At 52.8% G+C, this 24,463-nt stretch overlaps 2 protein-coding genes across 6 annotated transcripts; one reads left to right on the plus strand and one right to left on the minus strand.

Moving 5' to 3' along the window:
- Positions 1-272: 272 nt before the first annotated feature.
- On the minus strand, positions 273-14,831 carry Usb1 (U6 snRNA biogenesis phosphodiesterase 1). 4 transcript variants are annotated; one of them, XM_076571626.1, is made up of 7 exons: positions 14,579-14,831; positions 13,354-13,520; positions 10,629-10,812; positions 5,976-5,997; positions 4,356-4,461; positions 2,541-2,624; positions 273-1,264 (listed from the first exon to the last, which is right to left on the minus strand). In XM_076571626.1, exons 1-7 carry the CDS (start codon positions 14,649-14,651, stop codon positions 1,160-1,162), a joined length of 741 nt encoding a protein of 246 aa, XP_076427741.1. In that variant the 5' UTR covers positions 14,652-14,831; the 3' UTR covers positions 273-1,159. The 4 variants fall into 4 exon arrangements, with proteins under 4 accessions (XP_076427741.1, XP_076427742.1, XP_076427740.1 ...); XM_076571627.1 differs by having other exon boundaries at positions 14,597-14,823; XM_076571625.1 differs by having other exon boundaries at positions 5,944-5,997; positions 14,597-14,729.
- Znf319 (zinc finger protein 319) lies at positions 14,751-23,052 on the plus strand. 2 transcript variants are annotated; one of them, XM_042277266.2, is made up of 2 exons: positions 14,751-14,880; positions 17,289-23,052. In XM_042277266.2, exon 2 carries the CDS (start codon positions 17,542-17,544, stop codon positions 19,285-19,287), a length of 1,746 nt encoding a protein of 581 aa, XP_042133200.1. In that variant the 5' UTR covers positions 14,751-14,880; positions 17,289-17,541; the 3' UTR covers positions 19,288-23,052. The 2 variants fall into 2 exon arrangements, with proteins under 2 accessions (XP_042133200.1, XP_015852009.1); XM_015996523.3 differs by lacking the exon at positions 14,751-14,880 and adding an exon at positions 14,910-15,559.
- Positions 23,053-24,463: the final 1,411 nt, after the last annotated feature.

Consider the following 24,463-nt stretch of genomic DNA (forward strand, 5'->3'; position numbering starts at 1 on the left):
TGAGTCACAGTTACAACAGAGGGGTGCTGAGATGGCGCACTGGCTAGAACTACTTTTTGAGAACAGACAACCATGGACCCCACAAAGTGTCAGGAAAGAACGGACTCCTGAGAGCTGTTCTCAGAACACATATACACTAAAATAAATAAATACATAAAAGTCCTCAGAGTTCTAACAGCCTCCCAGAGCCCCTGCACTGTGAAGCTAGCTGGAGGGGAGGCAGAGGCATCGCTCACCCTTAGAATAGGAGTCGTTTAAAACAAGACACCACATTAGAAAGGCAGATTTTATTTGTTGAACATAATTTAAAACTGTAAAAAAACGTTTCTTCACTCATCACTAGAAATCCCCATGACAACCGGAGAGGCTTGGTTCTTTGCCCCATAAGAGCTTGGTGGAAAATAAAATCTCCTGTGCCTCTCTGACCCTCTCCACCTCCCACGACACCCCCACCCCTGAAGAATGCTCAGCCACAGGGTAGGAGTATTTTGCCTGGAGGAAAGGTGCCTCTGTGCTTCTTTGGGAAAGCTGATGGGGGAAACTAGGGGTCATAGGTGTTGGAGGCCTGGCCGGCAGCCAGAGCCAGGCCAAAATGAAACATCTGCTGGGCTCTCCCCAGGCACCTGGCTGGGTAAGTGGGAGGAAAGGAATGGGAAAACTGCTGCTGACCACAAATTAGCACCTTGTGCCCTGGCCCTGAAATGACCTCTTCTGGCACTGGATGGGATGAAGGGAAAAAGTGATAAATAAAGGAGATTAAAAGAAGGGTGAGACTCACTGGAGCCCCCAGTTTGACAGAGGTGAGTCAGGGCACAATGATTTTAAAAACGGGTATGATGGCCAATGGCATCAATATAGATCGCTGCAGTGGAGAGACCTCAGGGGGACCCCACTGAGTGCGGGTGAGCTCCCCAGCAGGGCTCATTTTCTTTTCCTAGACTAACAGAAGAATTAGAGGTCCGGGCTGCCCTCTACTGGTGATTTCTGGAAATGACCACACCACAGCAGCAGCCTATCAACCTACCACCCAAAAGGACCAGGAGAGAGGAGCCCCTTAGAACAGTGCTCGGTGGGTGATTATCACACTTCCTGCTGGGGCATCCAGACCACAGCAGACTCCCCCATCTCAGTTGGTCTGTAGAGAGGCATGGGACAAGGTTCACTTCAAAGGCATCGAGAAGAATTTGTTCCCAGACTTGCAGCGGACCTGCTCAGCCAGCATGCGCAGCAGCATCTCGGAGTCTTCAAACTCGTCCACGATTTCCTTCAGCCAGCAGTAGGGAGATGACGGCCATGTTAAGGGAAACCAGACCCAGAGGCACCACAGACAACACTAGTCCGGTAAACTGGGCAATACCGAGAGGGACCTGGGTCCTGCAGACTCCAGGCTCTGCAATCATTATCTTGTCCAATCACCTTACAGTCATGTGAGGTAGGGCCCATCACCTCAGCTTACAGAGGAGGACCCACACAGTGCACTGGGGCAGTGACTAACGTGAAGTTCGGTTTAGTCTGGGACTGGGCTCTCCTGGAGCTAGACATCAGAGCTCTTTGCAGCCTTCCACATGATCAGGCCAAGAGGAAGGTGCCCACAGAGATGATGGCCCATGGCCTGCACAGAGTTTGACTTGCAAAGTACTTTTAAAAAATCCAAATGAGGCACTCGGGAGGCAGAGGCAGGTGGATCGCTTAGAGTTTGAGGACAGAATGGTTTACAAAAAGAGATCATGTCTTGAAAAAACAAACCAAAAAAAATTAATAACACATAAATAAATAAAATCCAAATCAGTTGCCAACACTGGAAAATCAGATTTTTCCATAAAAATCTGCACATAAAAATATGGATTTCTGGCTTCTACTGAGAAAAGCAGGAGAGCTACCAACAAAGGGCCATGCTGCTGCCCGCCTTCGGGCCCTGCCAGGCACTGGGCACTGCGAGTTCTTCCAGGGCACTGACGGGAAGGTCACCTATCAAAATGGAGCCAGGCAGAGTGGCACATGCCTGCAGTCTCAGAATCTGAGATAGAAGGACACTGCAAGTTTGAGGCTTGCCTGCTCTACAGTGAATTCCAGGCCAAGAAGGAGACATTGTGAGACTCCGACTCAAAAGTAAAATCCAGGATGTAACAGGCTCTGGGGGCTGGAGGTTCCTGGGACCTGGCATCCTTCCTCCATTTACAACTGCCAGACCCAAACCTCTGACCTCAGATAAATGGCTGGGGCCGACGGGGCGGGGGTGGGGGCTGACCCTCAACACGTGTCAGGTGTAAAGCCGGACACCCAAAGCCCTGGAGATTTTGTTACCCGAGTGCAGTTCGGCTGCTCGGGTCTGGGGTGGGGCCAGAGCACCTGCAGAGCTGCTTAGCTCCAAGATGTTGCTGCTGCTGCTGGCTCAGGGATGACATCTGAGCAGGAAGCGAGGGCTGAGGGTCTCCTGCAGATTTAGGTTTCAGGAGCCAGTCCTTCCCTTTCTGTCATGTGCTCCTCCCCTCATCTTTGGGACACAGTGCTCTGTCTGTGTCCCTCCCCTGGAAATTTACCTGTAGTTCCCGCAGGCACTGTCCCTCCAGCTGGAGACGTGCGTCACCCACACACCAGGCCAGACTGACATGAAATGAAGGGTCCTAGGGAAGAAAAGCAGGGAGGGAATCAGGCCATCGCTGGATGCCATGGCAGGCCCATCATCCTAGCAGGTCTATGACAGTCGGTCAGGTCTCCCTGTGGGAGCCCTGGTGTGTCCCTAGTGCTGGAGCCATGTCCCCTGCCCACACAGACAAAATGGCTTGGGCTGGTCCCCACTACAGACTGAAATGTACTCCTCCCCAAAATGCAAATAGTGAAACCCCCAATGTGATGGTATTTGAGGCAGTTAGGGTTAATGAGGGCACAGGTGGTGCCCTTGGAAAAACAGATGTGGATGGGCAATGGCTCAGAGGTTAGGAACACTGGCAGCTTTTCCAGAGGACAAAGGTTTGATCCCCAGCACCCACTTGATGGTTAACAAGCCTCTGTAAGGAATGTCTGAAACACTAGTTCCAGGGGATCTGACGCCCTCTTATGGCCTTCAAGAGCACTGCATGCACATGGTACGCAGACATACAGGTAGGCAAAACATCCATAAGCACAAAAATAATGAAAAATTAAAGAGAGGGGTAGAGAGCTGTGTGCTCCTTTCCCTTCATGAGGGAAGGGCACAGTGAGGGATGCCTCTTACAAGCTACAGCCCTTATCAGAAACCAATCACATAGGCAGGCACCTTAATCTTGAACTTCCAGCTTCCAGGGTTAAAGGCATGCACTACCATGCCCAGTTCTGTGTTGTAGAATATCATTTTAAGGTGTGTTACTTTTGTTTATGTTGCATTTGTTTAACTCTGTGAAGCTGTGTTACTTTGTCTGTCTAAAACACCTGATGGTCTAATAATGAATTGGCCAATAGAAAGGCAGGAGAAAGGATAGGCGGGGCTGGCAGGCAGAGAGGATGAACAGGAGAAATCAGGAGGAAGAGAGAGAAGCAGCAGCCAGAGGAGGAGGAGGAGGACTCCAGGGGTCAGCCACCCAGCTACAGAGCAAGCCATGGAGTAAGATTTACAGAAGTAGAGAATGAGAAAAACCCAGAGGCAAAAGGTAAAGGGGACAATTTAAGTTAAGGAGAGCTGGCAAGAAACAAGCCAAGTTAAGGCCGGGTGTTTATAATTAAGAATAAGCCTGTGTGTGATTTATGTGGGAGCTGAATGGGGCCCCCAAAAGAACAAAAACAAATGACAACAGCTCTGAGTCTATTTTCTGATCTAGAACATTCCAGCAGAGGCCATACTTTTCAGATTAACTGAACAAAACCCCAAAATGTCAACAATTTTGAAGAAACAATAATTATCTCTATTCAAAACTAACTGCACACATGGCATGGTTTTGAAAACACATCGAATAAACCAATGGCCTTTTAAAGCTGTGACACTCAAGCTGGACGCTGCATACTCAGAAGGATAGAGGGAGGTACAGTGAGGATGTGAAGCTACAACTCTTCCAGAGGGTCAATTTGCTAAGTGTTGAGACAGCTACTTAGGAAAAACAAGGCACACATGGATGCCTTACAGAGTAGAAAGCACACATCTAAGATGCACAAACAGTTTTCTGATGTTGGACTCTGGGTAGACTATAACTTCTGACACCCCAGACCCCAATCCCGTGGGCTGGCAATCAGGGCTCCACATGGGGAGGTAGGTTCTGGGGGTCTCTTTAGCTTGCCTCCGATGGGGCTTCTCTGAGGATGCTCTTTCTAGACAGGGCAACGGAGCAGCAGCTCTGTGGCAGAAACAGTGATCTCTGTTCATTTCCCTCAACCGTGTGCATTACCGGGTAGAAGGTAGTGAGGTCAAATTCCTCCATGACTCTGTCCACCGCTGAAACCATGTCCAGGAACTGGGCATGCCCGGAACTGACCTCAAGCCCAATGAAGGTCCTAGGAAGAGGCAGTGGAGACAGCAGGGGTACAAAATGCAGCCTATGAGAGCACAATCCACAGAAGTAGAAGTAGGAGGCACCCAACAGGAAGTCCAGGGATTTGGGCTGTGGTTCAGCCCATCTTCCTGTGCATGCCCCCGCTGCTCCAGGAACCAATTCTTTCAATCCCCCCCCACTTCCCGCACTTAAAAACGCACCTTCACTGGATCTCCCCTCATGTCTAAGAATCGCTGCAGGGCAGCCTTCATCTATCACTGCGGACCTCGCCCTCCTGCCCCTCCACTCTCTGGCTCACTCCTGGACTCCTCACCCTGTCCGAGCCCTGCTCTCTGGTACCCACTGTCCCCCTGCTGGTGCTGAGAACTGCTGTCTTTAGTAATTAAATCCCCCCGAACCGCATCTTCAGCCAGCCCCATCATCCCATTCTCAAGGAAACACTGTAGACCACCACCACAGTGGTCTGCTATCTTCCTCTGTACTGTCTGGTCTCCAACTCCAACCCTCCTCCCTCAGAAATGCTCTTGTCAAAGTGGCCAATGATTATACTGATCTCTGTGTTATCAAAGGCACGAATCCTGTCCTCGCTTGCTTGGCAATATCTGACACTGTTGACTCTCCACTCCTGGAAACCCTTCAGACTATAAAGTTGTACAGCCTTGGATGAAAGGAGGAGGGAGCCCTTTCAGAGCAGATGAGAGGAGTGTCCCTGTGAATGGACTGGACAGGGAGGCCCTGCAGAGAAAAATGCCCTTTTTGGGTGGTGGTGGTGGTAGTGGTTGTTGTTGTTTTTGAGACAGGGTTTCTCTGTGTAGCCCTGGCTGTCCTAGAACTCGCTCTGTAGACCAGGCTGGCCTTGAACTCAGAGATTTGACTGCCTCTGCCTCCCAAATGCTGGGATTAAAGGCATGGGCCACCACTCCTGGCTAAAAATGCCCTCTTAATGCTTTAGGACTTCTAAGTTTTCACACCGTATTAGCTCAGCTGGCAATGAAGGAGAAAGGTGAAATGAGAAAAGGTGCAGGGAGGAAGGTGAGAGGGGCGAGCTCATCACCACGGCAGGGCGGGGGCTAGACAGGAGCAGGCCTCCGCTTCACAGGCTGCCTCTGTACTGAGATGGTTCCCCTACATCTGCGCCGCTCCCCAAACTCCCTCAGCTCTCCTGAACAAGCTTGGGCTTTGTCTGTCTGTCTGTCTGTCTATTTACCTATCTATTTTTCGAGACAGGGCTTCTCTGTGTAGCTTTGGTGCCTGTCCTAGATCTCACTCTGTAGACCAGGCTGGCCTTGAACTCACAGAGATCCGCTTGCCTCTGCCTCCTGAGTGCTGGGATTAAAGGCTTGCGCCGCCACCACCGCCCGGCTGGGTTTTATTTATTTTTAAAAAATAAAAATTTATCTTAATTTTGGGAAGAGATGCCCCACAAGTATATGTGAAAAGGAAGTATATCCCCTCTGTCTTTGCAATAAAGTCAGGGACCCACCTGGTTTTCTCTTGATTGGTATAAATCTTTACCTGGTTGGCAGTAAAGAAGAACCTGAAATTTAAAAGAAGAAAGATACTTCAAGAAAAAAAAAAAGAAAGTAAAAAGAAAAACAAGAAAGTAAAATAGTACTTTTTTTTTTTTAAAGGTTTTTTGAGACAGGGTTTCTCTGTGTAGCTTTGGAGCCTGTCCTGGATCTCACTCTGTAGACCAGGCTGGCCTCGAACTCACAGAGATCCGCCTGGCTCTGCCTCTGGAGTGCTGGGATTAAAGGTGTGTGCCACCACACCAGGCTAGTTCATGTTTTAAATACCAGCATTTTCAGCTGTGAGTGGTGACGGATGTCTACAGTCCATGCTCAGGAGGCCAAGACAGAAGTTCTCAATTTGTAGTAAGAGTCTATCTCAACAAACAAGCAACATCAATCCCTCTAAATACCTCCCCCAACAGCACTTTAAAAATGTAATTAACTGATTTTACAATCAATATTGTTATTCCATGATTTAAGTGGAAGCTACCAATTTTACTGACCCATAGCTTCACCTGTGTGCTGTGTACCATGTCGTGCACCTGAGAAAGTAATTCGTCATGTGGGTGGAAAGTTAGTTGATATGACCCTGTGAGGTAGGCCCTACAATTATAGACACGAAAATGGACCTGGTGAGGCAGAATCTGGCAAGGCAAGAGTTGAGGCTCAGTCCATTGGATTGCAAAGCCCTTCTCTCACCTGAAAAGTGAGTCTCTGTTGAAGTGGGTCTGGTGGTAGAAAGTAGGGCAGAAGCCCCGCTCACTCAGCACCTGGACTAGTTACACAGGGTCCGGAGTCAGAGCTGAACTGTCCAGGTCTGGTCATCTCAACTCAAGAAACTGAGGGCTTGCAGCTGGTCTAGCTTTACTAAGGACACAGGGCAGCCCGTGGAGCAAGGACATCATCAAATCCATTTCCTCAAAGACACCAACCCAGCAGCACAGGGGCTGCTCTCTAGTCCTCAAGTGAGCAGGGCAGCAGGCTACACACGTCCCACAGGGAATGATACCTCCTGCAACGACTCCTGGGCAGTTTCCAGAGGTCCCAGCAAGGTGCGCACTCCGTTAAAGAACTAGTGCCCACTCGGAGGCTGAGGGAGCGGCTTCCCACCAGACCTTGTGAATTCTGCACTGGCTTCTCACCTTCGGGCAGCATGCCTGCAGTACCCTGTCAGCCTTGTTACCATGACAGTGCTGCCGATCACCCAGCTTGAATGCTAGTTTGTCCAGGAAACAGAGCTCCAGTAAGATAAGGGCAGCCTTCTCTAGAATAAGGGGAAAGGGCATTTCCACTCTTTACTTATAAGGGGGACGTATGAACAGAGTCAGACTAACCAAAGCAATTCCCATGACTTCTGCTGAAACTAATATATACAGGAAGGATTAGAGTTCTGATACCAGGACCCAACTAACAAGTTGGGCATCCTGTGTACACCTGTAACCCCAGCTATAAACTGGACAGAGATAGAGGATCGCTGGAGCTTGCAGGCTTCCAAGCCTAGCCAGGAAAACACAAGCTCCAGGTTTGGGAAAGGCCCTGTCTCAAAGGAATAGGCAGAGAACGACAGACGACAGCAGATGTATTCTTTCGGCCTCCACATGCACAGAGGCAGACTGACACACATATGCATGAACACACCCATACACCCATGCACACACACTTTACACTTTATTTTTCTTATTTGTTTGTGTATGTCTGTGCACCATGTGTACAGAGTGCCTATGGGGGCCAGAAGAAGCCATCAGAGCCCGTGGAACTAGAGTCACAGACAGTTTGAGCTGCCAGTTGGAGCTGGAAACTGAATCCAGGTCCTCTACAAGAACAGCCAATGCTCTTACTGCTAGAGCATCATCTCTCAAGCCTAATAAACACATTTCAAAGGAGCCTGCGGGGTGGAGGAGACAGCGCAATGGGTAAAAGTAGCCAGACAAGTGTGAGGACGTGAATTCAAAACTCTGGACCCCACGTGAAAGCTGGGCACAGCAGTGTGAACTTCGATGGGACAGAGATGGGAGAATCCCGGATGCTCATGCGCTAGGTGGTCTGACACACACAGCAGAAAAACAATAAAGAGATCCTATGGCAAGCAATGTGGAAGGTAAGGACCAACACCTGACTTCTACATGCACGCTGTGGAATGTACGCACCTGTCCTCGCATATAAGAAGATGCACACACACACACACACACACACACACACACACACACACGTACTGGTGGCTCCCTTGTCATTGAGAGAAGGTCTCTGGCTACCTCCATCTACGCATGCATGAAACTAGGGCTGACTCTGAACACATCTGTAATTCCCTTTGGGTGAAGCCAATTTAGGTTGGGTTCTGGCACCTGTGATACAGCTGATAATACACAGCTGGCTTAATAAATCTGATAGTGGCCCAGAATGAGATGCGCTTCATCCTGGTTTTCTCACCAACTGACCACAATGGAGCAAATTCTTTCCTCCTCAACCAAATGGGGAGCTTTTCCATTTGGAAGAGCCACACTCCAGAGTTCCTGAGCCTCAGGCCCCCTAAACAGTGGAGTTGGGGATTCACTGTAAGACTTCTATTTCTACCCATTTCAGGCCTTCATAGGGGTGTCTATGAAGAAAGACTCTGCAGACAGAGCTGGAGAGATGGCTCAGTGGGTAAGAGTACTGACTGCTTCAGCAGAGGACTGGGGTTCAGTTCTCAGCACCCACACAGAGGCTCACAGCCTCCCATGTCTCTGATGCCCTCTTCTGACCTCCACCAGCACAGGCACATACATACATACATATATGCAGGCAAAACACTCATACAGGGGCTGGAGAGATGGCTCAGCGGTTAAGAACACTGGCTGCTCTTCCAGAGGACCCAGGTTCAATTCCCAGCAGCCACATGGCAGCTCACAACTGTCTGTAACTCCAGTTCCAGGGCATCTGGCACCCTCACACAGATATACATGCAGACCAATGCACATAAAATAAATAAATTATAAAAAAATTCATACAGCAAAATAAAAAGTATTTTAAAAAAAATCAGGGCAGTGGTGGTGCACGCCAGCATTCAGGAGGCAGAGGCAGGCGGATCTCTGAGTTCGAGGCCAGCCCGGTCTACAGAGCGAGTTACAGGACAGGCTCCAAAGCTACAAAGAGAAACCCTGTCTCAAAAAACAGGGGGGCGGGGGGAGGACTAAGATTAAATTAGATTCAGAACTCCACTAACAAGCTAGTTTTGTGAGTTCTTTATTGACCCAGCCCTCGGAGGACCCAGAGAAGCCCAGAAAGAACCTCTTCACTCCTGCCCAGCCCTGAGCAAGCACCTACTGAAGCAGTGGAGAGCAGAGTCCCCGGAGAAGGCCATGAGCATTCAGAGAGAAGCCACAGTCCCGGGCAGAGGGGCTCTGGCTCCAGAAGAGGGGAGGGCATGGGGACACGTGAGGGTGAGTGCGACGAATCCCTGGGCCATCAACAGCAGCAGGATCAGGTGACTCCTGACTCTAAGGGATCCTGAGAACAACTGGAGGAGACCTGGTCAAGGGCAGGCCAGGATTTCAGGAGCAGTGTACCTAGGTAAGTGCAGAAATGCCTGAGGTAGGTGGAGCAAGCTGGAGCGGGCCAGCTGCGACCTTTCTAAACCCCGCCCTATGGGTCTCTTCTGTCACTCTTCATTTATCTTTTAAAACATCCTTTGGAACAAAACAAAAAATAAAGGGGGGGGGGCGCTGGAGAGATGGCTCAGAGGTTAAGAGCACTGGTTGCTCTTCCAGAGGTCCTGAGTTCAATTCCCAGAAACCATAGTGATGGCTCACAACCATCTGTAATGAGATCTGGTGCCCTCTTGTGGCATGCAGGGATATCTGCAGGCAGAACACTTTATACATAATAAATAAATCTTAAAATAAATAAATAAATATCCTTTGTAAGGGATGGGGATGTAGCTCGGCAACACAATGCTTCCTTAGCATCTCCACCCCTCTCTCTCCTCTGTAGGTCCACATGGTGGCTTATGCCTAGCCCCGTCTCAGGCAGCTGAGGCAGGATTGCTATAAATCCAAAGCCAGCCTGGCCCAGGGTGCCTGCCTGCCTCAATCAATCATCAATCCAATTCTGTGTGACAAGTTGGAAATCTAGGCAGTGAGCTGTGTTCCTGAATTCTGTGAGTCCTTCTAGCAAATGGTCACTAGGAGGCGGCAGGGCTGGATCGTTGGAAGCTCTGACCTGGGACAAAATCACAATTCTTGGCTAACCTAGGGACTCAATGTGAGCTGCATCACCTGTGGGGCCAGCCTGAGGGATGAAGCCCTTAGCCCGTGAGGCTGCACTCGGGGACGCTGGCGTCGGAACTGAACTGAACCGAAGGCTATCCGGTCAGGATCTGGAAGGCTGCAGAGTGTTGGTGTGGGAGGAGCTCTCACATATTTGGCCACAGAAGTGCTGGAAATCCTAGTGCGAGTTTAGAGGCAGACAGCGGGGTCTCTGTGCACAACCCAGAGGAAGAGCAGTCAGCGGCTTCTGTGAGGTGCCTGCGCCACACGGGCCGGGCCACAGCAGCCTTGGTCGTTAGGTCTGGTCTGCCAGCTTGGACCCACCGTTCCTAGCTCCAAGCACACCAAAGCGGGGGTGGGTGGGGGTGGGTGGGGGGTGGGGAGGTGGGGGGGGGAAAGAGGGAAGTGCTCACCTTTGGAAAGAGGCCATGCGGTCTTTGAGCGCCTGCACGAAGGGGAGGATCCAGTGGTGACGGAGAACCACGCTCTGAGACAGGCTGAGGTGGAACTCCTCCATCCGTACCAACCGGGGCACAAATGTCTGGGCTCGGGGCAGCAACATGTCAAGCAGATCCAGGAACTCCTCCTTCGCTTCATCTGGAGAGAGAGTAGGGAGAGTGGACTGGCCTGAGCCAAGCTGTCACAGATGAATAAAAAGCTGGGAGAGCAGAGAAGCCCTTATTAGCCTAGTTTCAGGAGTAGCCAATGGCTGACCGCCTACCAATATTTGAATGTGAATGTCTTCAGATAAATTTATTTTGATATGTGTGGTATGTGTGTATGATATATATGGGGACACACATGATAGTACTTCCCAGTGTCCCTCTAAGTGCCACATTCAGACCACTGTACTGTTTATTAGCTATGAGGATTAATAAGACCAACTTTATTAAACTTAAAAACATCTCTGTAAAAGACACTGCCAAGAGGGGGGTGGGGTGGCGGAAGCCTCAGACTGAGGAATACCTAATAGGGAATCCAGAAAAATGTAGAACCTCTAGGTAAGAAAGCTAGATTAAGGGAGGTGTTCGCCATCCCAGCACTTGGGAGCTCAGCAGGTGAATTTTAGTGAGTCTGAGGCCAGCATGGTCTACATAGTGAGTTCCAGGCTGTGGGGCCCCACAGAGGTTCCCTAATAAGACCTTACTAAAGGTCAGAGAATCTGAGCTTGCTTTACTCAGCAGGGCTGCATAATAGGATGATTTGGCCAGGGGCGTGGTTACTGGGAGTTTGGAAGGGTCTACACTTGGCTGTACGCTGTGCTTTGATCTTGATGGGGGAGGTCTTTTGCTTCTCCCCTTGCTGATGTATAAAAAGCCCATTAGAATAAAACTCGAGGCGACTGGGTATTGACCCAGGGCCCTCCCAAAGCTATCCTGTGCCTGTCTTTCTCATCATCTCCATCTATATTTCTTTTTCTTTTTCTTTTTTTTTAAAGATTTATTTATTTACTATGTATACAGAAGAGGGCGCCAGATCTCATTATAGATGGTTGTGAGCCACCATGTGGTTGCTGGGAATTGAACTTAGGACCTCTGGAAGAGCAGTCAGTGCTCTTAACCGCTGAGCCATCTCTCCAGCCCCTCCATCTATATTTCTACTACTTCCTCATTCCTTTCTTCCCTCGAAGAACCCTTCAACAGGTTGGAGCTGGTCTCCTGCACCAGGCCACCAAGGATACACAGTGAGACCCTGTCTCAAAAAAGAAAAAGGAAGAAAGAAAGAAAGAAAGAAAGGAAGGAAGGAAGGAAGGAAGGAAAAGTTCATTAAATATAGGCCCCAAATCCTAATATACAACTTGCCAAGGAAGATGGACAGATAGCAAAAAGCATATGAAAGATGCTCCATATTGGTCAACAAGGAGAAAGACTAGTCTGCACTGCAGAGCAATGGCAGCACAATGTGCTGACAAGGGCACCTCATTCATTGCTGTTGGAAATGTAAAATGATACAGCCATTGTGGGGAACAATTTGGTGGTTTCTTGAAAAATTAAGCATACTGTTACCATACAATCATAAAGTCCATCAGTCACACTCCTTATCATTTCACACCAAGGAGCTGCTGAAACATGTCCACACAAAAGCCTGTAGCACAATGCACTTATTTTATTTTTACCTTATTTTTTTGAGACAGAGTCTCACTACATACCTCTGGCTGGCTTAGAACTCAAGAGATCCACTTGCGTCTACCCCCGAGTGCTGAGATTAAAGTCATGTGCTGCCACACTGGGCCAGCCTAAAGCATCTTTATGCATATCTGCCCAAATTTAGGAACAACCAATATGTCCTTTAGTAGGTGAATGTACTGTGGTAGAGCCAGACAATGCAATATTAGTGAGCACTAAAAAGAAATGATCTGTCAAGTGTGACGAGGCAGAGGAACCTCAAATGCACACTACTAAGCCAAAGAAGCCAATCTGAAAAGGCTATATATACTAAATGATCCCAATTCTGTGACATTTTGGAGAAGGCAAATTTGTGAAACAGGTGTTGGTGGAGGGAGGGGATGGCTAAGTCAAGCATGACGGATTCGTATAGCAGTGATACTACTCTACATGATAGTGTAGATGTACATCTTGTTAAGTTTGTCTAAACTCAGAATGCACAACACCAAGGTTTATCCATAATACAAACCGGAAGTCTGGTGATTATAATATGGGCTCAAGCCAGGTGGTGGCCCACGCCTTTAATTCCAGCTCTGGGGAGGCAGAGGCAGGCAGATCTCCTGAGTTCTAGGGTAGCCAGGACTACACAGAGAGACCATGTCTCGAAAAAAAAAAAAAAAAGAAGTGGGTTCATCTGCTGTGAGAAATGTAGCACTGACGGTGGATGCTGATAACGTGAGTCTACACACAATTAGAGCCAACACTTTGTGTACTGTGCTAAACTGACACAGATTATCTGAATTAATCTTCTGAAGAGATAGATATTATCACCCCACTTTAGAGGTGTAGAAATAGAGACCCTGAGAAGGCTAGTAACTTCAAGAACACTCTGTGGAGCGAGGTCTGATTCAGCCTGTCACCTCCTCAGGGCTGGGGTAGGATGGGTCCAGAATACAGGGGCCCTGGTTTTTTCCTCCTAGGCACAGCTAGGAGGTACTTGTTTTGGGCCATCTGCCATTAGCAAGTGACTCACACGGTATGTAGATGTGGGTGGCCCAGTTGCCCCGCTCATGGGGAAAGGTCCGAATGCGTCCCCCATGTTTTGCACTGTCATCCTCGGGCCCCTCCTCGGTGCTAGAGAACATGCTGAGCACACTGTCAGGCACTGGAAACCTCTGAGTGGGAAGGGGGTTCTGGCCACTGCAAAAGAAGAACGAACAAGCATTGTCTCCCTTTGCACATACAACCAAAGTTCTAAGCCCTTATGCACAGTGATTCCTTCTACAGCAGTCTTGCCGTGTAGTATAGGCTGCCCTCAAACTTGATCCTCCTACCTCAACCACAGTGGCTGAGTATGTATCTCTAGGCAGGTGGTGTTCCAGCTTCTAGAGAGCCATAGCTCTCTAGAACTATTGAAGCCTCCCAGCTACTCTGGGAGCCCCTCAGCTGGGCTCTTGATCCCTATAGGAAAGAAACACTTGAGCAGATAGCTGTGTGGCGTGAAAATCCTTATTACCTAGCAGGACAGGCCTGAACTAAAGCAGCTCTGTGATCTTGTACATTAATTTCCTTGTGTGTAAAGCATATTTCTATTTGCTGGAGCTCTTGCGCAATGAAGTGCGGACACACTGCACTCAGCAAAGACCGGAATTTAAGAACCTAAGGCTGGGCGGGGCGGTGGTGGCATATGCCTTTAATCCCAGCACTCGGGAGGCAGAGCCAGGCGGATCTCTGTGAGTTCGAGGCCAGCCTGGACTACCAAGTGAGTTCCAGGAAAGGCGCAAAGCTACACAGAGAAACCCTGTCTCAAAAAACCAGAAGAACCTAAGGCCCTTGAAGTATAAGATTCCCATGGGTTTTGCGCCAGTCGGGAGTGTCCAGTCTCCAGTATGGATCCCAGTGGCTGCTCACTGAGCATTTACTAGACGAATGAAAAGCTTTGGTTATTATTGCACTGTGTTCAAATGACGAGACAGATCTTGGAAGCAACACGCTTGCACACCAAAGGAGAAAAATGTAACGGTTAGGGCTTGTCTTGAACCCGTGTCCTCGCTCCCAACTTCGCCTTGGCCAAGGGGGTAGGAGGGTGCCATTTGGGGGCTTTGTCCAGGGTGTGCTCTGAATCCTCCTTTCCCTCGATGTCCCTTCTTTTCCTCCCGGGGCACCGACCCACCCTCCCGGTTATCCCGGAGGCTCGGGTCCCACTAGGGTTTCAAAAAGAATCGCGCCCTCGCGATAGAAACTTCCTCGCTCCTCACCAACGGCGGACCCCAGACCTGGGCTTGCTCCGCCCCGCGGCGGCGGGGGCGGCGGCGGCGGCCTCGGCTTCATCCTCCGAGCCGCTGCTGCTGTAGCCCACCAGGGGCGCCGCGCTCATGGGGGGCGGGGGCCTTGACCACAGGCGGAACCCGCGGGGAACCCAGGCCGGCGGACCGAGTTCCGCTGAGCCGGAAGTGCCCTCTGGGGCGGGACCTAGAGTGGCTCCACCTCGGGGCGGGGCCTTGCGGCGGAGGGGGCGGGGCCCAGAGGACTACCGCAAACTGCGCCCGCCGGCTACGCGGTAAGTGCTGCGGGAGCCCTCCTGCAACGCTCGGTCGTCCTAGTGTCCCCGTGCGGGTCCGCTTGTCAGACCTGCACCAAGTCAGAGCCCCAGGATCTCAGGATCACGCCTGAGAGAGGAGCTGAGCTGCACGTCAGCTGCAGGAGACCGGAGGGTCGGGTGGGGCGGGCTGTCGCCTGCAGGGACAGGGCTGCGACTGCACCCGGGCGCCTCAGCTCCGTAGGCTTCCGTGAGCGGATCCCGAGGCTCCAGCCCCGCCCCTCCGTACCCACAGGCTCGGGCCGGACGGCCCGCGGGTCCCCGGCAGGGGGCGGCCTCGCACCGTGCCGCGGGCTCCTCCGCAGCCGCCGCCCGGGCCGCGGCTCCTCCCCCGGCCCCGCCTCCCCTGCCTCGCGCCGCCCGCCAGTCCGCCGGTCTCTGCAGGACCGTCGGTCTGTCCGCTCGCTCGTCCCTCCGCTGCCCGGGTCCCGCTAGCCCGAGTGCGCGTGTCGATTCGCCGGTTCCGGCCGTCACACACCCGTCTCTCGCCCCTGGGCTGCCCGCCTCTGCTACGCGAGGCCGGGGATTGGCGGGGCGCGTAGGCCGCGCCGCCGCGGATGGAGCCGGAATAAAGAGGCAGCCGAGAAAGCAGCTGGTCTCCGCTCGCCCCGCGCCTGACCCCACGGGCGGCCTGGAGCAGGTGAGCTGCAGGGCATCCGGGGCTGCATCTGGGGGGCCACTCCGGTGCCCACTGCACCTCGGGAGAGCCTCCTGAGCTCTGGGGCGGCCCAGGCCAGGCCTGGAAGCACAGTCGCTTCCCGGGCACGGTTTAAGGCTCTGGGGCCTTCCTCGGCCCGAGCCACCCTTTCTCAGGCCTTTCTCGGGCCGCTGCGGCTGGGCCATCCAGAGCAAGAGCTGACAGGAGGCAGCCCGGCTGGGCCCGATGGGAGGCGACCAGCTTTCATTCAGTTACCCGGAGAAGAAGGCCTGGGGTGGGGCGCAGGTGGGGGCTTCTCCTTGCCTCCCCTCCCCTCCCCTCCTCTCTCCTGCCCTTTGCGGAGTGATCTGAGTGTTCCTGGCCTCACCTTTCTGGAGAAGGGTCAGGGTAGGCAGTAGGGATGCTCCGGGAGGTGGGGAGTGGGGGTGGCCGCTGGGGCTGACAGCCATTCATACCAAAAAAAAAAAAATAACACACAGTTGGATCGGTACAGCTAGACCAGACAGCGCTCAGAGCAGTCCACCTCTCATTTCTACCTTAGGAACGCTAGAATGACCAGTTCATGCTTGTTCATACTTCTTGGTACTACACCAGCCAGCGCCTTTCCCCCTTCCTTCCCCAGGAGATGCTGAGGATGACAACTTTTAGCGTGATTCTTTTGTTTCTTCAGCGGAACAGAAGCCAGACTGGCTTGTGGGGTCAATCTCTACCTTCTTCCTCTTAGAGAGAAAACTTACAGACTTTCCAATCTTAAGTGGCAGATGAACAGAGAACCTGGAAAGGTTGCCTTTAGTTCCAAAAGTTCCTCCCTCTCTTTACGCTGCCTCAAAGTGGCGAATTAGAGATTTGCTGGGGTTGGGTGGGCTTTATCTTGCATTGATTACTGTGAATGTTTTGGACCTGGAGGAGAAACACCCTGTGGCGAGCTTTATCATGTATAACTCAGGCAAACAGGACACTTTCTTACAGCATGTTCCTCTGGGAGATGATTAGAATACAGAAGTTCAGCCTGGAGGATCTCCATGCTGGGTGGAGGATTTCCACGCCGGGCAGAGGGTCTCCACGCTGGGTGGGTCTATGAACCTCTCGTTTAACCCTGCTTGCCAGGAGTTCAGGGCCCTGCAAGGCCGTTCATCCTGTTACAACCAGAGATGCATGTGCCCAGGGAAAGGCCTGGCGTGCAGGTGAAGAGGGTCATGGACCAGTCCCTTGAAGGAGAGGGTTTTTAGGTAGTCCTTAATACTGATGTCTTTAATATTAGCTCCCAGAGTCCGTTTGCCTTAGGACTGGTGCCTTGGGGGTGTGGCTTCCCTCTGCTAGCCAGCTTCTCTGGTCTCTAAGTAGTGGTGTCCTCATGTTAATGTGAAAGGGGCCGGCAGGCCTTAGGGACAGGTCACCCCAGACCCTGTGAGACACCTGACTGAATAAGGCCACATGGAAACTAGAGGGGATTTGTGGAGGCTGAGATGCCCTGCTGGAGAAAGGGGAACTGAAGGAAATGGGCATGGAAAGAGCTCCTTCCCCTTTGCATGGAGGAGCGGAGCTGCTACCGGACTTCTTGGATAACGTGAAGGGAGTAGGTTTGCCGCCCTGAGCATCTCCCTCCCCTAAGGCAGCTTATGTCCATGCAGTGAGCGTGGGCAGCACAGGAAAAGGGAGGGCAGGGCCACGTGTTCCTGCCTCAAGTTCACTGTGTCTCTCTTCCCTACAGAGCCGGTTACTGGGGAAGGCAGAGCCTTCTTGGCATTGCTGGGACCCTGTCTCGAAGAGCCCCTGTCCTGTAAACACTGCCTTGTAGCTCTCTTCTTGGCTAATGACAAGGGCTGTCTGACCAGTCTCCTCTGTGCCTTGTGCGAGGCTCTTGTCCGCCCCTGAGATCCGGTAGCTTCTCTCTCCGGGTTGGGTTCACCTTAAGCGGGAAACTGAAGCCATTACTGTCCAAACCCAGTTTCATCTTCCCAAGCATGTCGGAAAGCTGGCAGCAGCCACCGCAGGCGCAGCCGCAACAGCCGCAGGCACCGCAGCCTCAGCACCATGCAGAGCCGCCACCGGCCCTGGCTGAACACTCGCTGCCCCCAGGAACAGCTGAGAACCCACTGGGCTGTGCGGTCTATGGCATACTTCTGCAACCTGACCCAGGCCTGCAGCCCCCACAGCATGCACCTCTGCCAGCAGGGGAGCCAGGCCCCAAATGTGGCGTGTGTGGCCATGACCTGGCACACCTAGCCAGCCCCCACGAGCACCAGTGCCTGGCAGGCCATGACCGCTCATTCCAGTGCACACAGTGTCTCAAGATATTCCATCAGGCCACCGACCTGCTGGAACACCAGTGTGTGCAGGCTGAGCAGAAGCCTTTCGTCTGCGGCGTCTGCAAAATGGGCTTCTCCCTGCTCACCTCACTGGCCCAGCACCACAGCTCCCACACTGGCATGGTGAAGTGCTCCATCTGTGACAAGACCTACAAGCCAGCCGAGGGCGCTGAGCCAGCCACCACTACCGCCCCATCGCTGCCCCCGGCGCCTCCACCCGCTAACGTGGCCCCCGCGGAACAACCCGAAAAGCCCTATAGCTGCCCCATCTGCCAGAAGCCCTTCAAGCACCTGTCGGAGCTCTCCCGGCACGAGCGGATCCACACGGGGGAGAAGCCGTACAAGTGCACGCTGTGCGACAAGAGCTTCAGCCAGTCTTCCCACCTAGTGCACCACAAGCGCACGCACAGCTCCGAGCGGCCCTACAAGTGTGCCGTCTGCGAGAAAACCTTCAAGCACCGCTCCCACCTGGTGCGCCACATGTACGCCCACTCGGGGGAGCACCACCTGTTCCGCTGCAACGTGTGCGAGCTGCACTTCAAGGAGTCGTCCGAGTTGTTGCAGCACCCCTGCACCCCGAGCGGGGAGCGGCCCTTTCGCTGCGGCGAGTGCCAGAAGGCCTTCAAGAGGCCGTCGGACCTGCGGCAGCACGAGCGCACCCACAGTGCCGAGCGGCCTTTCAAGTGTGACCTGTGCCCCATGGGCTTCAAGCAGCAGTATGCGCTGATGCGGCACCGGCGCACGCACAAGACGGAAGAGCCCTTCAAGTGTGGCCTCTGTGAGAAGGGCTTTGGGCAGCCCAGCCACCTGCTCTACCACCAGCACGTGCACACCCTGGAGACTCTCTTCAAGTGCCCCGTGTGCCAGAAGGGCTTCGACCAGTCGGCTGAGCTGCTGCGGCACAAGTGCCTGCCGAGCTCCACAGAGCGGCCCTTCAAGTGCCCGGTGTGTAACAAGGCCTACAAGCGGGCATCTGCCCTGCAGAAGCACCAGCTGTCCCACTGCGCTGCAGCCGAGAAGCCTCTGCGCTGCACCCTGTGTGAGCGCCGCTTTTTCTCCTCCTCGGAGTTTGTGCAGCACCGCTGTGACCCTGCCCGGGAGAAGCCACTCAAATGCCCGGACTGTGAGAAGCGCTTCAAGTACGCCTCCGACCTGCAGCGCCACCGGCGGGTGCACACGGGCGAGAAGCCCTACAAGTGCCCCAACTGCGATAAAGCCTTCAAGCAGCGCGAGCATCTCAACAAGCACCAGGGCGTGCACGCCCGCGAGCAGCAGTTCAAGTGTGTGTGGTGTGGCGAGCGCTTCCTGGATGTGGCGCTGCTCCAGGAGCACAGTGCCCAGCACAGCGCTGCCGCCGCCGCTGCGGAGGGCGCCTACCAGGTGGCGGCCTGCCTGCCCTAAGGCCCGGGGCCACCGCCTGGCCTGTCTAGTCTCGCCTGCTTGCAGCTGCATGGCAGCAAGCCTGTCAGCCAGCTCCCTCCTCAGGAGTGAGGACCGAAGGGTCCTGGGCAGGTGGAGGGTGTGCATGTTCAGTACCGGCACCAGCCCGGCCATCGGAGGAGCCAAACTGCTGTGGCCAGACCAGATTCCATTGACCTCTCCCCCACGACAGGACTTGCTTTCTGAGAGCCTGCTGTCCTCCTTATCTATAAGGAACTTGAATCCCACCTGTAGTCAGGTGCCTCTCTGCCCCAGGTATGAGGGATGCCAACCCCCTTCCCAAATTGTTCAGCCTAGTTAGAAGCCAGGTGGCTTGGGAAGAAGAAGAAAATAGGGTTTCTCCTCAAATTGCTTTTTTTTGCCGGGAAAGGCCAGCTTTGTGACAGTTCTGGAGACTTAGAGTGTAGACCGTGAGCTACAGTCCTCTGACTGCCCAGCTAGAATGAATGTGCCCCAACCCCAAGTTTCTGATAGTTAAGCTGTGTAGGATAGGAGTCTTTGGGCAGGGTGTGCTTGGAGACGCGGGGCCCAGTCAGGGTGGGGGAAGCAGGAACATTCCGGGACACCCTCAGGTCAGCCCATGCTGTCGGCAGGGAAAGGGACACAAGCAGCCTGTGTGCTGAGGGTGATCCCGAGTCTGTGGAAGCCCCCTCCTGGCTGTGAGTAGTTCTAAGCTTCCGGGAAAGTAACGTTCCCTTTGAGCTGCTGTTGTAGGAGGGGGGGGGGCTGTTAGTCCCCCTTCCCCCAGCCTCATCCCTGAGGTGGCGAGGAAGGAGAACCAAGCCCATGATTTCCCCAGTAGTTATAAACAGGTCCCTTCTTCCCAAATTGTGTGAACCAAAGTGTCTGGGGCTCAGAGTCATAGCGTCAGCTTGTCCCAGCCCTGCCTGGAGGCCCAATGGGGTTCTGAGTACCCAGGGTGAGGAATGGCTTCTCACCCCACAGGGCCCTTCTAGCCCCCCTGGATTCCATGAGCCATCAGTCCGGCTGTGGGCTTGGGCCCTAAGGATCTTCTGTTGCCAAAACAACCTGCTCTCCTTTGAGTCCTAGAGTCCTCTTAGGTCTTTGGCTACTCACAGCCTGCCTCCTGTGGCAAACTTGGGAACACAGGGATAAAGGAGCCTGTGAGCAGCATTCTTAGCAGGTACATGGTCAGCCTCCATCACTGGACGGCCAGAGCCACCCCAAGAGCCTGGAGGGCCTTTGTTGTCAAGGTCATCATCCTGAACCCAGCCCTGCCCATGCCCTTCTCAGCCCCCCTCTCCCTATCCATGAGTCTTGAAAGAAGACTGACCAGCACCTGAGACAAGGGCCAGCCGGGTAGGACGACACCACCACACCTCTCCTAAAAATCCAGCTGGCCGCATGCACCTGCTCTGCCTGCCCAGGTTCTCGCCTGTGTCCACAGAGGCAGGTTAACACTCCTCTTGGGCTGAATCTTGGTCACAAAGCCTCAAAAGACTGGAACTCAGGCTTACAACAGTCCAGTCCGACTTGCTAATTTTTTCCTTTCATTTTGCATTCTAAAAGCAGTTTGTTATACTATTCATAACATTGTATAGCGTAATTTCATGTCATTTTGGATCATATATAAATACGAGAGTTTGGAATTTTTCAAAGGATGACTCCCTTTCAGGCAGCCATTTTGATGTCACCCCACAGTGAGTCTGATGTGTGCTCTGAAGTAAAGACGTGGACCGCTGCCGCCCCAGCTCTTCCACCTCTTCTTTCCAAAGGGCATGATGGGAGGTGCAGAGGCTGAGAGTTGCACAGGCCAGAGTGGCAGGTTGGGGGTAGGCCTGAAGCCCGAGCTTTGAGGCTGTGTGACCTTGGACTGGTCACTTAACCTCTTTGGGACACAGTTGCCTCATCTGTCAAAAACCAAAAAACAAACTGGGAGGTTAACTTACCTCGCTGTTGTGAGAATTGCATGGAGACACTGTTGAGACTCTTGAGGGAAGCTATGGACAAGCTGAAGGGTAACACGTGCAATATACCTCACCCCACCTGACTTGAAGGTTTAACTGTAGCCCTTGAGGAGGGAGCTGGACCATGAGAAACCAGCAGCTCATGAAAGGCCAGAAGCTGGAGATGCAAAACAGTTTATTCAGGTGCTCCCTGGAACAGTGGTAAACCCGCCTAGCCCGGCTAGCCCGCTCCACCATTTGGTCTGCCCTGCCGTGATCCCTTGGGAGACCGAGCCCAGTGCCTTTACGTCCGTCCTTCCACACATTTTTACTCCGTCCTTGCCCATAGCTGTCTGCCTGCAACTCACTTGCTTTCCATTTCTCAAAGGCCAGGGTGGGGCTAGAGAGAGGGAGAAATAGCCCTCAACCTGGCATCTGAGCGCCAAGGGCGCCCTGTCCTAGGTAAAGATAGAAAGTTCAAAGGACATGGAGCTACCTATACTACAAGTGTTCTAAGACCAGTCCAGACCCCATGCTTCTCTCATTCCCCGTGTGGCCCTGAGAAGCCAGGAGGTTCCTTCCTGTCGCTTCTGCCACTCGGCAGCTAACAGCAAGGGACCTCTGTGTCTGTGCTGTGCTCCAGGCCCAGATGTTTTCTAGTGTGGCCTAGATAAAACTGCTTGGTGGCCAGAAATGACCCGAACATTCCTTTGTCCAGACCACTTGGAGGCCCAGGGATTGTCAAAGCCACATAGTGGTGAGTGGCCTGGAGTTTCACCTGCACACAGGTACAAGACAGGCAGTGTGGCCAGGACATCCCTGACATTCTGGCTCCAGGTTGCTTTTCTGGCTAGGACTGTCCCTGACACCCAGTCTGGCCAGGGGATCAAAGCAACAAAGTGCTCCCTCTGCCCCAGCCAGTGTTCCGCTCCGTGACAGATCCAAACTACCTGTTGTCCACTTTCCCAGGCAGGCAGAGAGGTGGGTCCTTAAAGGCCTGCACCTCCTTCCTGGCTCATAACCCTGCTCTTCCTCAGAGCACACTGCCATCCCATCCTGAACTACTGACCCTGTGGCAATCCACCCAAGGCCCCCATGCCAGACTCTGCCAATGAGGTCTGCGTCGTCCCATCCTGAAGCAAGCATTTTGTTCCTGAGAGGTCACACCCTCAGGAAGAGCCCTGGCTTCTGTCAGTCTGTGTGGGGGCAGGCTTGTGGGGTCTCTCTCTTCACTATGTCCTCACCCCCCCCCCCCCCCCCCCCCCCCGCTCTGCATTCCTGCCTTAGTTCCTGCACGACCATAACCGAGCACCTGCTGTTTGCCAGGCACAAAGCAAGAACTTCAGATGAGAGTTTAAAGGGTTTCGTGAATCAAGGAGTAGGGGCTGAGGCCCAGTTAGTGCAGTCCGTGCTGCTCAAGCGCGAGGACCTGAGTTTGGATGCCCGGCACCTATAGGGTGGTAACCCTAGGCTGGGAACACAGGTGGGGGAATGACAGGACATACGGACATTCCTGGAGCTCCTGCCAGTCCATCTAGCTATTTGGTGAATACTGGGCACAGTGAGACCCTGTCTCGAAAAATGAGGTGGGGAGTGATTGAAGATACTGATGTTGACCTCTAGCCTCCCCCATGTCCATGCACCCACAGGCAAACACAAAGCAAAAATGGCCACTGACATCTGGGACCGTAACAACCTTCACCACACCCCATCTCAGCTTGGGCCTGTCCTGCTGTCAGCCCCAGACCCTGGGCTATGATGCACCTTCCCCATGTCGCTCTGTAATAAACACTACTGTTACTTTGTAGCAGGAATTTCATTCAGTCCAAATGTGCTTGCATTGGCTCTGGAGGCCCCAGACCCCATTCCTGAACCTCATGATGGAGGTAAAAGGAGCTGGCAACTAAGCCTACTGGCCAGAGATGTGAATGCCCTGAAACAGCCAAGGCCCCTGTGTTTGTGGTCCTTGAGAAGAACGGGAGGAGCATGTGAGGCTTTTTGAGATTGGATAGGAAGGGGTGGGGAAAGCATTTCTGGTGGAAGGGTGGCTTTGAACAAAGTTTGGGAGACAAGATCCTAAGGGTAGGACAGACCAACAAGGAGGCATGGTGGGGTCTGTGGTAAAGGCCAGGGAACTGAATTGTGTTCAGGTCCAAAGGCCTAGAGGTGAGGTCACGCTGGCTACATTATCCCCAAGGTTACAGCAGCAGTAAAGACTTCTGATGGGATCTGTTTATAATGAGCCATGAACCCCTGAAGAGGAGGTCAAGGCCATGAGGTAGTAGCCGCTGCTAGTACTGAGAGTATTCCTGTCTTTGTCAGGCTAGTCTCAAACTCCTGGGCTGTTTGTCATGCCTCAGCCTCTAGATCATCTGGGACTGTGTGTATGCCACCAATCTTGGCTTCTTAGTTTTCTAAGGGACATCCCGTCTAGGCCCCCGTCTTCGGTCCCCAGTCCCAGGAAGCCCCCCCCCCCCCCCCCCCCCGTGCTTTCCTCCCCACACTTGGCATGTTCGTCAGAGCAGGAAAGAAGTAGAGTGCAGTGGTTAGTCTCACTGCCTTCGATTCCCAGCTTTGCTAGCCACCGCCTATGCAGTCTGGGGCCAGTCACACCTTCCTCAAGCCCATTTATTAGATTTATGTGAATGAGTGTTTTACCTGCGTGTGTGTATGTGCACCGCCTGTGTGCCTGGTGCCCCTGGAGGTCGGAAGAGGGGGTTATATCCCCAGGAATTAGAGTTCAGATGGTTTTGAGCCTCCATGTGGGTGCTGAGAACTGAACCTGGGTTCTCCAGAACAGCAGCCAGCACTCAACCTCTGAGCCATCTCTTCAGTCCCAAGTCCATTTACCTAACCAGCTATAAAATGGATTTAAACGACTTACCTCATGAGGACTGTGAAGCGCTTAAAAACTTAATAAAAAGTATGTACTCAAGCGGTTTTGCTTATGCTTTCTACGCCCTTAGTTCTTAGGCACAGTTTTTATTTCTTGTATTTATAAAGTTGGTATTAGATGCACAGCCAGTGGACAAGAACCTCAATTACTGCTGTGGGTTGACCCTTGCGGCGTCCTGGACTACGGGAATGTGGCTTGGGGTTTAAAGGGCTTGGCCTGCCTACCTGTTTTTCTCACTGGACTCAAGACACTAATAAAGCAGGGGTGGCCGCTTGTCTGTGTCACCCGAGCGTTCAGTGGATCGCTGGCCCAGGCAAAGGCCTCAAAGCTGGGC

This window comes from Peromyscus maniculatus, chromosome 5 (assembly GCF_049852395.1).
Source record: "Peromyscus maniculatus bairdii isolate BWxNUB_F1_BW_parent chromosome 5, HU_Pman_BW_mat_3.1, whole genome shotgun sequence".
In the NCBI taxonomy this organism is placed as follows: Eukaryota; Metazoa; Chordata; class Mammalia; order Rodentia; family Cricetidae; genus Peromyscus; species Peromyscus maniculatus.